Source organism: Cricetulus griseus, chromosome 6 (genome assembly GCF_003668045.3).
Source record: "Cricetulus griseus strain 17A/GY chromosome 6, alternate assembly CriGri-PICRH-1.0, whole genome shotgun sequence".
NCBI classification, from domain to species: Eukaryota; Metazoa; Chordata; class Mammalia; order Rodentia; family Cricetidae; genus Cricetulus; species Cricetulus griseus.
The window spans coordinates 136,340,962-136,354,435 of NC_048599.1; the positions used below are offsets into that span (position 1 = coordinate 136,340,962).

Below are 13,474 nucleotides of genomic sequence, written 5' to 3' on the forward strand. Positions count from 1 at the left end.
CATTGTTCACAGCATGCCTGGGAAGATCACAGCTATGTGAGTAGGAGCCTGGCAGGACCTCTAGAAACCTCTGCGGGTTGTGGAAATCCCCTAGGAGCGTTCTAGGTCCCTCATATAGGACTAACCAAGTTGTTGTTACAGGGTCATACTACACCCTTCAAAACAGTCTCTGCCCGTGCAGCTGTTTCATCCACCATCCTCTGGCTTCCTGCAGCAGCTTTTCAAGGAGTTTTTGAGAAATACCCTGAAACTCTGGTGAGGGTAGTGCAGGTGAGTTTCTTTCTGGCTGGCTTTTCTATCTTCCATGAACCATCTCAGGCCCTGGAGCTGGGCACTGGTATAGATCCCATTAGGGCTCTTTCTGGTTAATTAGTTCTGAATTCGGCATTGTGGGTGAATTCAGAGAATGTAGAACTGGTTTGCTGGCAGGATTTATTGCTGGGGATGTGGATTCTAGGAAGTTCTTTGTAATATCGGTCTGCAGGGTAGAGGTGCATGCCTTTAACCCAACACTCCGGAGCCAAGGCAGGGTTAGTTGTAAATTCAAGGTCTATGGAGTAAGTTCCAGGCCAGCCACAGCTACATAGTAAGACCATGTCTCAGAGACAAAGGGTGGGGAGGACATGATCAAAATATATTGTACAAGAAATTGTTTTCAACAGAAAAAAATTTTTAATTATATTTTTTTGAGACAGGGTTTCTCTGTATAGCTCTGCCAGTCCTGTAACTTGCTCTGTAGACCAGGCTGGCCTCAAGCTCTATAGACCACTTGCTTCTGCTTCTCAAGTGCTGGGATAAAGGCATGTACCACCACTGCCCAGCTAGAAAAAAGTTTATAAATAGAATAGTCATAAATTGGACAGAGTGGTGGCACACGGGTGTAATCCCAGCCCTTAAAAAACTTAGGCAGGATTGTCCTGAGTTCAAGACCACCTGTGCTACATAGCATGTGCTTAAGTAGCCAGAGCAAGACTCTGCCTCACAAAATTGGCTGTCAAGATGTCTCAGCAAGTAAGTGACTTTGCTGCCAAGCATGACTGCTTGAGTCCAGGACCTGAGTGGTGGAAGGAAAGAACTGAGTCCTGTAAGTCATTTCCTGAGTCCTGCATGTGTCCTGTGGCATGTTCATACCCGCCCCCACCATAGACACAAAGTAAAGAAAGAAATGGGTGGGGTGGGGTGGGGGCTGAGGAGGTAGTTTAGTTAGTAAAGTGCTGACTTGTAAGCTGACCTGAATTTGATTGCCAAAACTCGATGTAAAAAAGCTGAGTGCGGACTGGAGAGATGGCTCAGAGGGTAAGAGCACTGACTGTTCTTCCAGAGGTCCTGAGTTCAATTCCTAGCAACCACATGGTGGCTCACAACCATCCGTTATGAGATCTGGTGCCCTCTTCTGGTGTGCAGATATACATGGAAGCAGAATGTTGTATACATAATAAATAAATAAAATCTTTAAAAAAAAAAAAAAAAGCTGAGTGCCTCAGGAGACAGAGGAAGGCAGATGGATTTCTGTGAGTTCAAGGCCAGCCTAGTCTACAAAGCAAGTTCCAGGGCAACCAGGGTTGTTAGAAAAAAGAAAAAAAAAAAAAGCTGAGTGCATGTGACCTGGGGAGGCAAATGAATCCTTAAGGCTTGTTGGCCAGCCAGCCCCGCCTAATCACTGAGTCCCAGGTCCCAGTGAGAGACCCTGTCTTAGAAAACAAACTTAGTGGCTGACTCCTAAGGAGCAACACCTCATGTGCACATTCACACATCTCTCGCTTTTGTTGCACACATACACAAATTAATTTCAATAACTCTTTGGAAGCTTTCAGGCTTCCCATTTCTCAAAAGAAAATTTAAAAATTTCTTACTAAAATATTGTGATCTTAGATTTACAGAAAATTTGAAAACACTGCTTAATTCCTATGTGTCCCATATTGTCCCTCATGTTGTTATCCTGCTGTACATTAGTATGTTGTTGGGCTTCCAGAAAGGTGAGCTGTGGTCTGTGGCCTGTGCTGTGGGGTTCAGCAGGAATTCTGTGTGGACTCCTGGTGCCCAGCCTAGACTTGGCATATCTCTGTCTTTTGCAGATCATCATGGTGCGGCTGCAGCGGGTGACTTTCCTGGCTCTGCACAACTACCTGGGGCTGACTACAGAGCTCTTCAACCCTGTGAGTGCAGGCCTCCTACAGAGCCTACTGTCAGGATGGTGTCACTCTCAACAGGACACCCCTGACTGTGCCAGCCAGTACTGCTGCCCTGCAAGTGGTCCTAGTTGTGGGACTGGACTTGAGAAGTAGTGGTGGGCTGAGTTTGCTTTCTTTCTTTCTTTTTTGTTTGTTTGTTTTTTGAGACAAGGTTTCTCAGTGTAGCCCTGGCTGTCCTGGAACTTGCTCTGTAGACGAGGCTGGCCTTGAACTCACAGAGATCCACCTGCCTCTGTCTCCTGAGTGCTGGTATTGAAGGTGTGTGCTGCCACCGCCAGCTGAGTTTGATTTCTTGCTTATGCATATGCACTGAGTGACTCTACTGAAAGTCAGGATTTGGGGCATATAGGCTTGTCAGACTTTAGAGAATTTAGCCTGCTTTGTTGCTTCCCAGTAGTCCTGTTCTACCCCTAAAGTCTGAATTCTACAAGAATCTGGTGCCCAGGTACTGAGACTGTGACTGGGCCATCATTCTTTTCCACCTGTCCCTCTTGCTAGTATTTGGCTCCGTGTTCTACCATTGACTTAACCTTGAGCTGAGCTGATACTAAGCTGTGACTTGGAAGGTGTGAGGCATTGCCAAGGATGCCAGGGCCTTGAATCCACACTTTTGTGCCTCCTGGCAAACCTGGTCAGTCCTGGCCTGTGGAATGGGACAGAGCTTGGTCCTCACCTAGAAGGGCTCAGCAACAACTGAGCCAGGGGCTTCATTTACAGCTCTGTTCCCATACCTGAAGCAAGGGCAGAGGAAGTTACTGGGAAACATACAAGTGAAGTCCCAGAAGAACTCCTGGGGCAGTTGGTAAGAAGTGCTTGGTACCCATGAGTTATCATTTCTTTGGTGATGTTTTAGAGTTTGTTGTGCTCAATTGGTGGTATTTTGGAGGATATTCTTTCATTTTACATGATTTTTCTTATTAATGAAGACTTGAATATTCTTTTGTTACAAGATTTTTCCTATTAATGAAGAGTTGAATATTCTTTCATGTTACATAATTTTTCCTATTAATGAAGAGCTGACTACATGGGCTGTTGTTTTGTTGTATGAAGAGTTGGAGGCAGTACCTAAGAGGAGAGTGTGCTGAGCCTTAATAAGCTCACCCTCTCTGAGCTGCCTGGATTCTGTAGAGGTTGTTGTTCTCTTCACAGCTGATAAATAGTTGAACTCTTCTGATAGCATGCTTATGGGGGACCCAGGGAATTCCTGGAGCATATCTAATGTTCTTCTCATCCATCAGGAGAGCCAAGCCATCCCTCTCTTGTCAGTAGCCAGTGTGGCAGCTGGAAGGGCCAAGAGACAGATGTCAAGTGGCCCAGAGGAGCAGCTTGAAAGATCCCCAAGGTCTCTGGAGTGCTGCAGCTCAGGTACTACACACGCTCAGGACCTTCTCACTCTACTTTTCAGGTTACTTCATCTGCCTCCAGGTCTGCTCACCTGCATCCCAGGTTTCCTGGTCTCCTCACCTGCCCCTGATGTCTCTTTACCCATCCCTAGGTCTTATTACATGGCTCAAGGTTTTCTGACCTGCCCCTCAGGTTTCCTCACAGGCTCCCAGATCTAGATTTCATGGTCTGGGATTACCTCACTGTCCTCAGGGTTTATTAGCTTCCTTCAGGTAACCTCTCATGCCCTGAGTTATGTTGCATATTTCCAGGAATCTTGCTTTCTGTCTTTTGGTACTACCTAGTGAGAGATTTGCTCCATGGGAATGCTGTTCAGGAGAGCACGTTCCCAGCTTTGTCTGCCGATCAAACTTGACAACTGCTTTCAGAGCAGATTGGATTGGGGAATAAACTGCCAAGGAATGCTTGTGCAATATGTATTGCCTATGTTGCATTATTCCCACAAAGCCATTTTGAAAGTAGTTACACCTTCAGTGTCTTAATAGTTTACCATACTCTGTGAAGGATTCCAGGTGACTAAAAAAAAGAGTGAGAAACTATGTAAAACAGCCTTTGGTGTCAAGTAGACTGGACCTGCCCATTTGATCCCACCAAGGACAACGCTTGGACCTTAGTGACCTTGAAACACATCCCTGGTTGATCTGGTTTTCCCCATAAATGTACTTTAAAATAGGTGTCATTTAAGTCTTTTTTTCCCCGAGTAGTGCTTTTCTCTCTGAAACTTTGGTCAGCTTGAGTGATGGAACCTTGAGGCTTGGCCTCTTGAAGGTATTTGCAGGGGAGCTGTCCAGTGTGGCATCTTCACAGAGATTGGGGTTGAGGAGTTTTAATAGATCTCTTTGGAAGCAGAGCCAGCAGTAGCAGACAGTGCCCTGTGTGGTGGCCAAGGCCAGGGTCCCTTGAAATTCAGGTGGAACATTCAAGCCCAATTTTGTCCTAGGTGTGCTAATTAATGGTCATCTCTCCAGAAGAAGGCCATGGGATTCCCTGGTTTAGTGTTTACCTTCATAGTACTTGATGGCAGCAAGGGGTAGTCAGTTCAAGAGGCCCATGGAGAAGGATGGCCAAGAGAGATGCAGGGTTGGAGGGAAGAGAGCAGGACCGGCTGAGGCTAACATTCTTGTACCATTCCCCTGGCAAGTGCTAACAGTGAGATTTTCTGAAGACTCTGTTTGGGTAAGTTATCTGCTAGTTCACAGGGTACTTTGGAGGGCCTTGGTCATGTGCTCTTTTGGGGGACTCTGTTCTTTGAGCCGTCTGTAGTAACTGGAGCCAGACACTAGACCATATGGAACTGGAGTATCTCATTCTTGTCTCCCCCAGATCATGAGGGTGTCCACCTGACAGTCTCTGGGCCTCTGCTGAAGAGGAGCTGCTCTGTACCTCTGCCTTCCATCCATGGGGAGATCTCAGATGAGCTCAGGCAGACCCAGGGAAGAGGTTTTAATCTTTCAGCCTCCCAAGGTAAAGGTCCCCTATTGCTGTAGCTGGCTCTAATGACAGGTTCTGTGTGTCTGGAAGATGAGTCAAGCTGTCCCTTTCCCCAGTGTCATCTTGTCCTGACCTAGACACCCTGAATTTGTTACCATTTATGGTTGGACAAGAGCCTGTGTGCCTGAGGCACTCTCTTCCTGGGGCTGAGCTACTGGTGGGTGCCTTGCTGCTTTGTATGTCCTGGTGAATTCTGCTCACTGTCTTCTTCTATCAGTCCTGTGTATGATGCCTCCCCTACTGAGCCCTGGACACACCCATACCCTCTGCCATCATGGATGGCCATCTTCAGTGTCAGGCTCACCTCTGCTGGGGTTCCCATCACAAAATCATGTGCTCTGTGTCCCCTCAGCCTCCTCTTGTTTGCCTGCTGCCTAATGCCTAGAGGTGCCTGACCCCAGTGCCCCCTTCCTCTTTGTCCCCTTTCTTTTGTGAAGCTTGTTGGCTTCCTGGTTCTTTTTTTTTTTCTTTCGGTTTTTCAAGACAGGGTTTCTCTGTGTCACAGTCCTGGCTATCCTGGAACTAGCTCTGTAGACCAAGCTGGCCTTGAACTCACAGCGATCCTCCCGTCTCTGCCTCCGAAGTGGTGATGGAATTAAAAGCATGCATCACCACCGCGTGGTACTTCCTGTTCATTTAAAAGCTGTCAGATTTCCTTTTTTCAGACCTGGTTGATGGCCACTGTGTTCTGCATAGCTTCTGGAGCTTTTCCCCTATTGTTTCTTGATATGTTCTAGTAGAGATCTCACCTCTGTTTTTTTTTTTTTTTTTTTTTTTTTTTTTTGAGATGAGGTCTCACTGCATACTTACATGCTGGCCTCAAACTCAACAATCCTCTTGCCTCGGCCTCTTTTTTTTTTTCCCCTCAAAGATTTATTTATTTATTATGTATACAGTGTTATGTCCGCATGTCTGCCTACATGCCAGAAGAGGCCACAGATCTCATTATAGATGGTTGTGATTGCTTGGAATTGAACTCAGGTCCTCTGGAAGAAGAGCAGCCAGTGTTCTTAACCACTGAGCCATCTCTCCAGCCCCAGCTTCTTTAATCTTAACTGTTAACAAATGTTTTCTCCTGTCTCCTTCTGTCAGAAAACTCACTACAGAGGCTTTTCATCATCAGGACAGTGTGCCTCTATTGAAAACAAGTCATTTACTGTGTCCAGTGGCTCATGCTCATAATCCTAGCACTTGGGAGGCCGAGACAGGAGGATTGTCTTGAGTTTGAGACCAGACTGCACTACAGAGTAAGACTCTTGTCTCAAAAATCATCTTCAGCTGAATATACTGGCATGTGTCTTTCATCCCAACACTTGGGAGAAAGAGGCAGGAGATCTTTGTGAATTCAAGCCAAAGTGGTCTACATAGTGAGTTCAAAGCTAGGGCTATATAGTGAGATCCTGTCTTAAAAGGAAGAAAGGCAGACAGGAAGATGGGAGGAAATAAAGAAACCAAGGAAGGAAGGAAGGAAGGAAGGAAGGAAGAAGGAAGGAAGGAAGGAAGGCAGGCAGGCAGGCAGGCTAAACATTTGGCACCTTGTAGTTAGCTTTTTTTTTTTTTTTTTCCAATTTTTTGAGACAGTTCTGGCTGTCTTGGAACTCACTTTGGAGACCAGGCTGGTCTTGAACTCAGTGAGATCCACCTGCCTCTGTCTCCTGAATGCTAAGATTAAAGGTATGAGCTACCACCATCCAGGTGTAGTTAGCTTTTTATGTTTTCTCCTTTGCTTATTCTTGGCTTATACATATATTTTAGATTATTTTTGTTAGTTTTCATATTGAGATCTTTCTCTTTTTTTTCTTTTTTTCTTTTTTCTTTTTGGTTTTTTGAGACAGGGTTTCTTTGTGTAGCTTTGGAGCCTATCCTGGCACTGCCTCTGGAGACCAGGCTGGCCTCGAACTCACAAAGATTCGCCTGCCTCTGCCTCCCGAGTGCTGGGATTAAAGGCGTGTGCCACCAACGCCCGGCTCATATTGAGATGTTTCATTTATCTGTTTTTCATTTTTACAGTGGAAACCAGTGAAACTTAGTATGTCTTATTCTGTGTGATAGTCTACCCAATCAATAATGAAACAACCTCTGACTTTTATTTATTTATTTGTTTTTATTTTATGTTCATTTGTGTTTTGCCTGCATGTATGTCTGTGTAAATGTGGCGGGTTCCCTAGAACTGGAGTTACAGACAGTTGTGAGCTGCCATGTGGATGCTGGGATTTGAACCCAGATCCTCTGGGAAAGCAGTCAGTGCTTTTAACTGCTGAGCCATCTCTCCAACCCCCATTCTTTGGCTTTGTTTGTTTGTTTATTTGTTTGTTTTTTGAGACAGGTTTTCTCCTTGAACAACTCTGACTGTCCTGGAACTTGCTCTGTAGACCTGGATGGCTTCAAACTCACAGAGATCCACCTGCCTCTGCCTTCCAACTGCTGGGATTAAAGGCATGTGCCACCACTTCCTGGCTTTGGCTTTTTTGAAATGCTGTCTTCATTAGGTATTATATTTCTGAGTCTGTGTGAGTTTTTCATCCCTAAAGTATTAGCTTTTGTTTGCTTTTTGTTTTTGAGATGGGGTGAGATCTCACTCTGTAGCCAAAGCTAGCCAGTGGTTTCCAGGCATCTGCCTGTCTCTGCCTCCCAGCACTATGTGCTATCACAGTGGCTTTTAGATGGGTGCTCGGGATCTGAACTCAGGCCCTAATATCTGCATAGCAAGTACTTTACCCACTTATCCAGCCCTCAAGTTTCTATTTATAGCTATGTTCGTTTGGCATGGGAAAGGTTATATTAAGGGCATAGTCCCTCCCTCCCTCCCTCCCTCCCTCCCTCTGCAGAGTCCTGCTGAGTAGTTCAGGCTTGAACTTCACCTCTACCTCCTGACTGCTTAGGTTACAGGTGTGGCCCACCACCTGCATGGCTGGCTCAGGTAGTATCATCAAACCACAGCCCCTGCCTCCTGGGCACGTGCTCTCACATGGCATGTAGTATAACTCAAGGGCTTCTCTCTGGGCTCTTTGTACCTTTCTCTGGTTCTATCAGCATCCTGTGGCTGACTGCTCTGGACAGAATGCGCCTTCTCTTGGGGCAGGTTTGAAACTTCTGGCCATGGGCTCCCATCCAATGACTTTCCTTCTAAACCTGAACAGCCCTATTACTTACTGAGAGTTTCTGCATAGTTTGATGCGTGCCTCAGTGATTGCTTTGAGCCAGTTTAAAGATTGATTTTCATCTTTAAAAAATTATTTGTGTAGGTATATGAGTGCTAGTGTTTGTGGAGGTCAGAGGCACCAGATCTGCCTGGACCTTGAGTTACAGGGGGTTGTGAGCCACCTAATGTGGATGCTAGGAGCAGAACTTAGGTCTTGTGCAAGAACAGAACAGTACTTGCTCCTAATTAATACTGAACCATTTTTCAAGTTTCTGGAACTGCTTTGAATAAGTGATTTTGACTTTGACTTTTCTTCCCAATTGGAACACCATGTGTAGCCACTACACCTGAAGAATCTATGAGCTTCCTCTACCACCCAGAAAGCCAGTTTCCCTCATCAGAGAAAACACAGTGGACCCTCGTTGCTACAGTCTGGCTTTAGATTTATGCCTGCTTGAGCTTGTACATGTATGTATGTATGTATGTATGTATGTATGTATCTATGTATGTGTGACTTTCTCATGTGTGTGTGTGTGTGTGTGTGTGTGTGTGTGAGAGAGAGAGAGAGAGAGAGAGAGAGAGAGAGAGAGAGAGAGAGAGAGCGTGTGTAGACCAGAGGACAACCACTGATATCATTTCTCAGGAGGCATCACTCTTTTTGAGAGAGGTTTCTCATTGGACCTAGGGCTTGCCCAGTAGGCCAGACTGGTGAATACCAAGGATTTTCCTGTTTCTACCTCCCAAATGATTTTTTAAAATTTATTTAAAAATATTCATTTATTTGTAATTTTTATGCTTATTTATTTGATTTGTGTGATTGCTTTGCCTGCATGTATATATGCACAACACTTGTGTGCCTGGTACCTGAAGAGGTCAGAAGAGGGTGTTGGGTCCCCTAGAACTGGAATTACAGCCAGTTGTGAGATGCCGTGTGAGTACTGGGAATCAAACCCATGTTCTCTGTAAGAGCAGCAAGTGCTCTTCACTGCTGAGCCATCTCTCCAGTCCCTATTTATTGTTACTGTATGTGTGTGATTGTTTTGCCTGCATGTGTGTGATTTGTTAAGTGACCTGATGCATGTCTAATGCTCACAGAGGCCAGAAGAGGGTGCTGGTTTCCCCGGAATTGGAATCACTGATGGTTGTAGGCTGCCATGTGTATGCTAACCACTGAGCCATCACTCCAGTTTCATGCCTGACTTACAATTTTATTTTTTTCCATTTTTTTATTTTTTGATTTCATTTCATATTCCAGCCACAGTTCTCCCTCCCATCCACTCCCTCACCTCCACTCTAGCCCAACCCCAATCCACTCCTCCTCATGTGTAAGGGCTCCCAACATAGATGCCTGACCTTTTTTTTTTTTTTTTTTTTTTTTTTTTGATACAGGATTTTTCTGTGTAGCTTTGTAGACCAGGCTGGCCTCAAACTCAGAGATCCACCTGCTTCTACATGTACCACCACCGCCCAGCTAGATGCCTGACTTTTAATGTGGGTGGCAGTGGTGGTGCACGCCTTTAGTCCCAGCACTCAGGAGGCAGAGGCAGGTGGATCTCTATGAGTTTGAGGCCAGCCTGGTCTATAGAGGGAGTTCCAGGACAGCCAGAAATGTCACACAGAGAAATCCTGACTCAAAAAACAAAAAAGTAAAAAATAAAAATAAAGCAAGGCCACCACATGTGTTTGATTCTTTCTGCATGTAACTGTTTTCTCTTTCTGATGTTTTGACTAATTTGATGGAACAAAAGTACCCTCACTAGAAATTGATCATATGGAGCCAGACAGTCTTGGACTTCCAACCTCAGAAACCATGAGCTAAATGAACATCTTTGCTTTCAGATGTCCTGCTATAGCAATATAAAATGGACTCATGATATTATAACAAAAAAAATGCCAGCAATGCAACCTTGCTGTCTAGAGATTTTGAGTCTTATCTACCAAGTTTATGCTGTGAGATGTCCACTCGGCCTGCCCATTGTGTGCCTGTGCATATGGGCTAGTAGGTGGACAGTGAACTGAATCGTCTTTCTGTTTGTAGAAAGCCACGAGGGGGCCACCTCAGACCTGGGGATGGCATACAACCGTGCCAGGGTTTTGCCATACTCAGATGACCAACTTGGGAACTCTGTGGCCAACAAGGTAGGTATATCCCTGCCTCTTGTTATTGTCCCCTTGGGGCCTTGCTTACCCCCTGCTTACTATGGATGTGGTCCATATCTGACATCACCAGTATCAGCTACGGGTCATGGAGACGCATTTACATTCTTTCCTCATTACATCTCTTCTGATGGCTTCTATCTTTGTTCTTTTAAAGTCGAAGAGAAGCGTGATTGTTACAGAGACCCCATCTGCCATCTTCCACTACTCAGAAAATTCCTGGAATGAGACTAGAGCCAGCGGGAAGACAGATGCCATCTTCAGAGCTGCCACAAAGGACCTCCTTACTCTGATGAAGCTAGATGTAAGAGTGTGGGCTCTGAGAGAGCGTGGTGACAGCTCCTCACCCCCACAGTACCTGCTTCTTCATTTCCCCTGTTTGGGGCAGCACATCCCTCTAATGTTTCCTTGGGCATCTGTGACCTGAACTGTGGTCCTCTTCTTTATCCAGGCCTGCCAGTAGTAGGGATCCACATCTGCAGGTGTAGCCTTGGCCAAAATCAATGTATCGGTGGGCTTTTAGAATCACCTGGGCACTTGGAACTACATCTTCCTCACATATATGTTTTTAGTAAATTTTCCCTCTTTATTTGTTTTTTTTTTGGGGGGGTGTTGTTTGTTATTGTTTGTTTTGTGTTTTTTGTGTTTGTTTTTCAAGATACGCTTTCTCTGTGTAGTCCTGGCTGCCTTGGAACTCTCTTTGTAGACCAGGCTGGCTTCAAACTCAGAGATCCGCTTCCCTGCCTCTGTCTCCTGAGTACTAGGATTAAAGGCGTGTGTCACCACTGCCCAGTGTTGTTATTTTTAAGTCTAGGTGTTGCTGTGTAATCCAGGCTGGCCTCTGCCTCAGCTTCCTGAGTACTAGAGTAAATAGGCATGTACCACCATGCCCAGTGTATCTCTCATATTTTTTTGTTTTTTTGTTTTTTGTTTTTGGTTTTTTGAGACAGGGTTTCTCTGTGTAGCTTTGGAGCCTGTCCTGGCACTCACTCGGGAGACCAGGCTGGCCTCGAACTCACAGAGATCCGCCTGCCTCTGCCTCTCGAGTGCTGGGATTAAAGGCGTGCGCCACCAACGCCCGGCCTTTCTCATATTTTTTAAGTGCATGAACATATGTGTATATATGTGTGTCTCAGTCTGTCTTAGTCAATATTCTATTGCTGTAAAGAGATGCCACAACCATGGCAATGCTTATAAAAGAAACATTTAATTGGGGCTGGCTTACATTCATGACAGAAAGCATGGCAGCATGCAGACAGTTACGGTGATGGACAGGTGGCTGAGAGTCCTACATCTGGAAGGGCAGGCAGCAGGATAAGAGAGACACTGGGCCTGACCTGAACATTTGAAACCCCAAAGCCTACACCTCTAACCTTCCATCCCCTGTGACCTACTTCCTCCAACAAGGCCACACCCACATCCCTGTCAAGTAGTGCCTCCCGATAATGACCAAGCATTCAAATCTATGAGCATATGAGGGGCCATTCCTATTCAGACCTCCACAATGTGTGTACATATGTGTGGAGGCTAAAGAAACTAGCTGTATTGTTGCTCCCTTTTGTTGTGATAAAACACCATGACCAAGGTAACTTGTAGAAGGAAGGGTTCATTTGGAGCTTATAGTTCCAGAGGGATAGGAGCCCATCACCATCATAGTGGGAAGCATGACAGCCATCAGGCAAGCATGGTGCTGCAGCAGCTGCTGTGAGAGTTCACATCCTGATCCACAAACAGGAAGCAGAGACACAACTGGGAATGTGTAAGTCTTTTGAAACCTCAGAACCCACCCCCCACGGACACACCAATCCAACAAGGCTACATCCCTTAAGCCTTCCCAACTGGGGACCAAGTATTCAAATATTAGAGTCTTTTTTTTTTTTTTTTCCTTTCTTGAGACAGGGTTTCTCTGTATAGCTCTTCTGGAATTCACTCTGTGGACCAGGCTGGCCTTGGACTCAGAAATTCACCAGCTTCCCAAGTGCTGGGATTAAAGGTGTTTGCCATCACCTCCACACTTCCTTCAGTTATCTTATTGCTATAGCTAGAACTTCAAGTACTGTATTGAATACATACTTAGAGAGTGGGCAGCCTTGTCTTGTTTCTGACTTTAGTGGAGTTGCTTTGCATTTCTCTCCATTTGATTTAATGTTGGCTGTTGGCTTGCTGTATATTGCCTTTATTATGTTTAGGTGTGTTCCTTATATTTCTGATCTCTCCAAAACTTTTATCATGAAGGGGTGTTGGATTTTGTCAAAGTTTTTCAGCATCTAATGAGATCATCATGTGGAATTTTTTTCTTTCGGCTTGTTTATATGGTGGATTACATTTACTGATTTTTGTCTGTTGAACCAGCCCTGTATCTCTGGGATGAACCCTAATTGATCATGGTGGCCAGTGACCCTTTTTATTATTTTTGTTTTACTATCACCAAGAGCTGTGAATCTAAGTACTTGATTATTTTTCAGGTCTTTGCAGGTATTATGCCCAAGTATATACAGTCACTTGATGCCTACAGGTTCCTGACTGCTTTGGTATTCCCTGCTCATGTTGAATTCCAGCCCATTCCTGACCTTACATGGCATGTAGGAAAGTCAGATTTTGTAGGTGGGGTGGGAGATAGCACCTTAGTTTGATTTATCTAAGATGAGTCCATGTCTCAAGACGGAAAGAAAAAAGAAAGAACTAGCTCTCATGCTGTACCTGATATTCTGATATTCTTTCTTTCTTTCTTTCTTTCTTTCTTTCTTTCTTTCTTTCTTTCTTTTTTTTTTTGATGCAAACAGCAAGAGGTTTTATTGCAGTTGTTTAATGAGCTAACCCCATGTTAGCTTGGGTCTTTCATCCATCCACCATGGCAGATGGCTAGGAAAGACACTGTGAAGCCACAGCATAGAGCTCTTAAAGGGCAGCATAAGGGGAGTGTCTAGGGGTACTCGCAGGCTCAGGATTGGTGTGCCTCCAGGCTTGGAGGGCTTGCCCTGTGTTGATTGGTCAACTGGTTGTTGTGGCCCATAGGCCTGGACCTGACATTCTGAGATGAAGTAATTCTTCTGTCTTGGGCCCCTGAGTATCTGGGATTATGGGTACA

The 13,474-nt window shown here is 45.2% G+C and overlaps 1 protein-coding gene across 3 annotated transcripts in view; it reads left to right on the forward strand.

The window, feature by feature from the left end:
* The window catches only part of Pnpla7 (patatin like phospholipase domain containing 7), a 69,338-nt gene that overhangs the window by 13,311 nt on the left and 42,553 nt on the right, over nucleotides 1-13,474 (forward strand). For all 3 annotated transcript variants that reach the window (XM_027422817.2, XM_027422815.2, XM_027422816.2), the window contains exons 9-14: nucleotides 142-270; nucleotides 2,076-2,156; nucleotides 3,431-3,557; nucleotides 4,920-5,060; nucleotides 10,268-10,368; nucleotides 10,544-10,690. In XM_027422817.2, coding sequence (XP_027278618.1) covers nucleotides 142-270; nucleotides 2,076-2,156; nucleotides 3,431-3,557; nucleotides 4,920-5,060; nucleotides 10,268-10,368; nucleotides 10,544-10,690 — 726 coding nt within the window. The remainder of the gene's footprint in view (nucleotides 1-141; nucleotides 271-2,075; nucleotides 2,157-3,430; nucleotides 3,558-4,919; nucleotides 5,061-10,267; nucleotides 10,369-10,543; nucleotides 10,691-13,474) is intronic.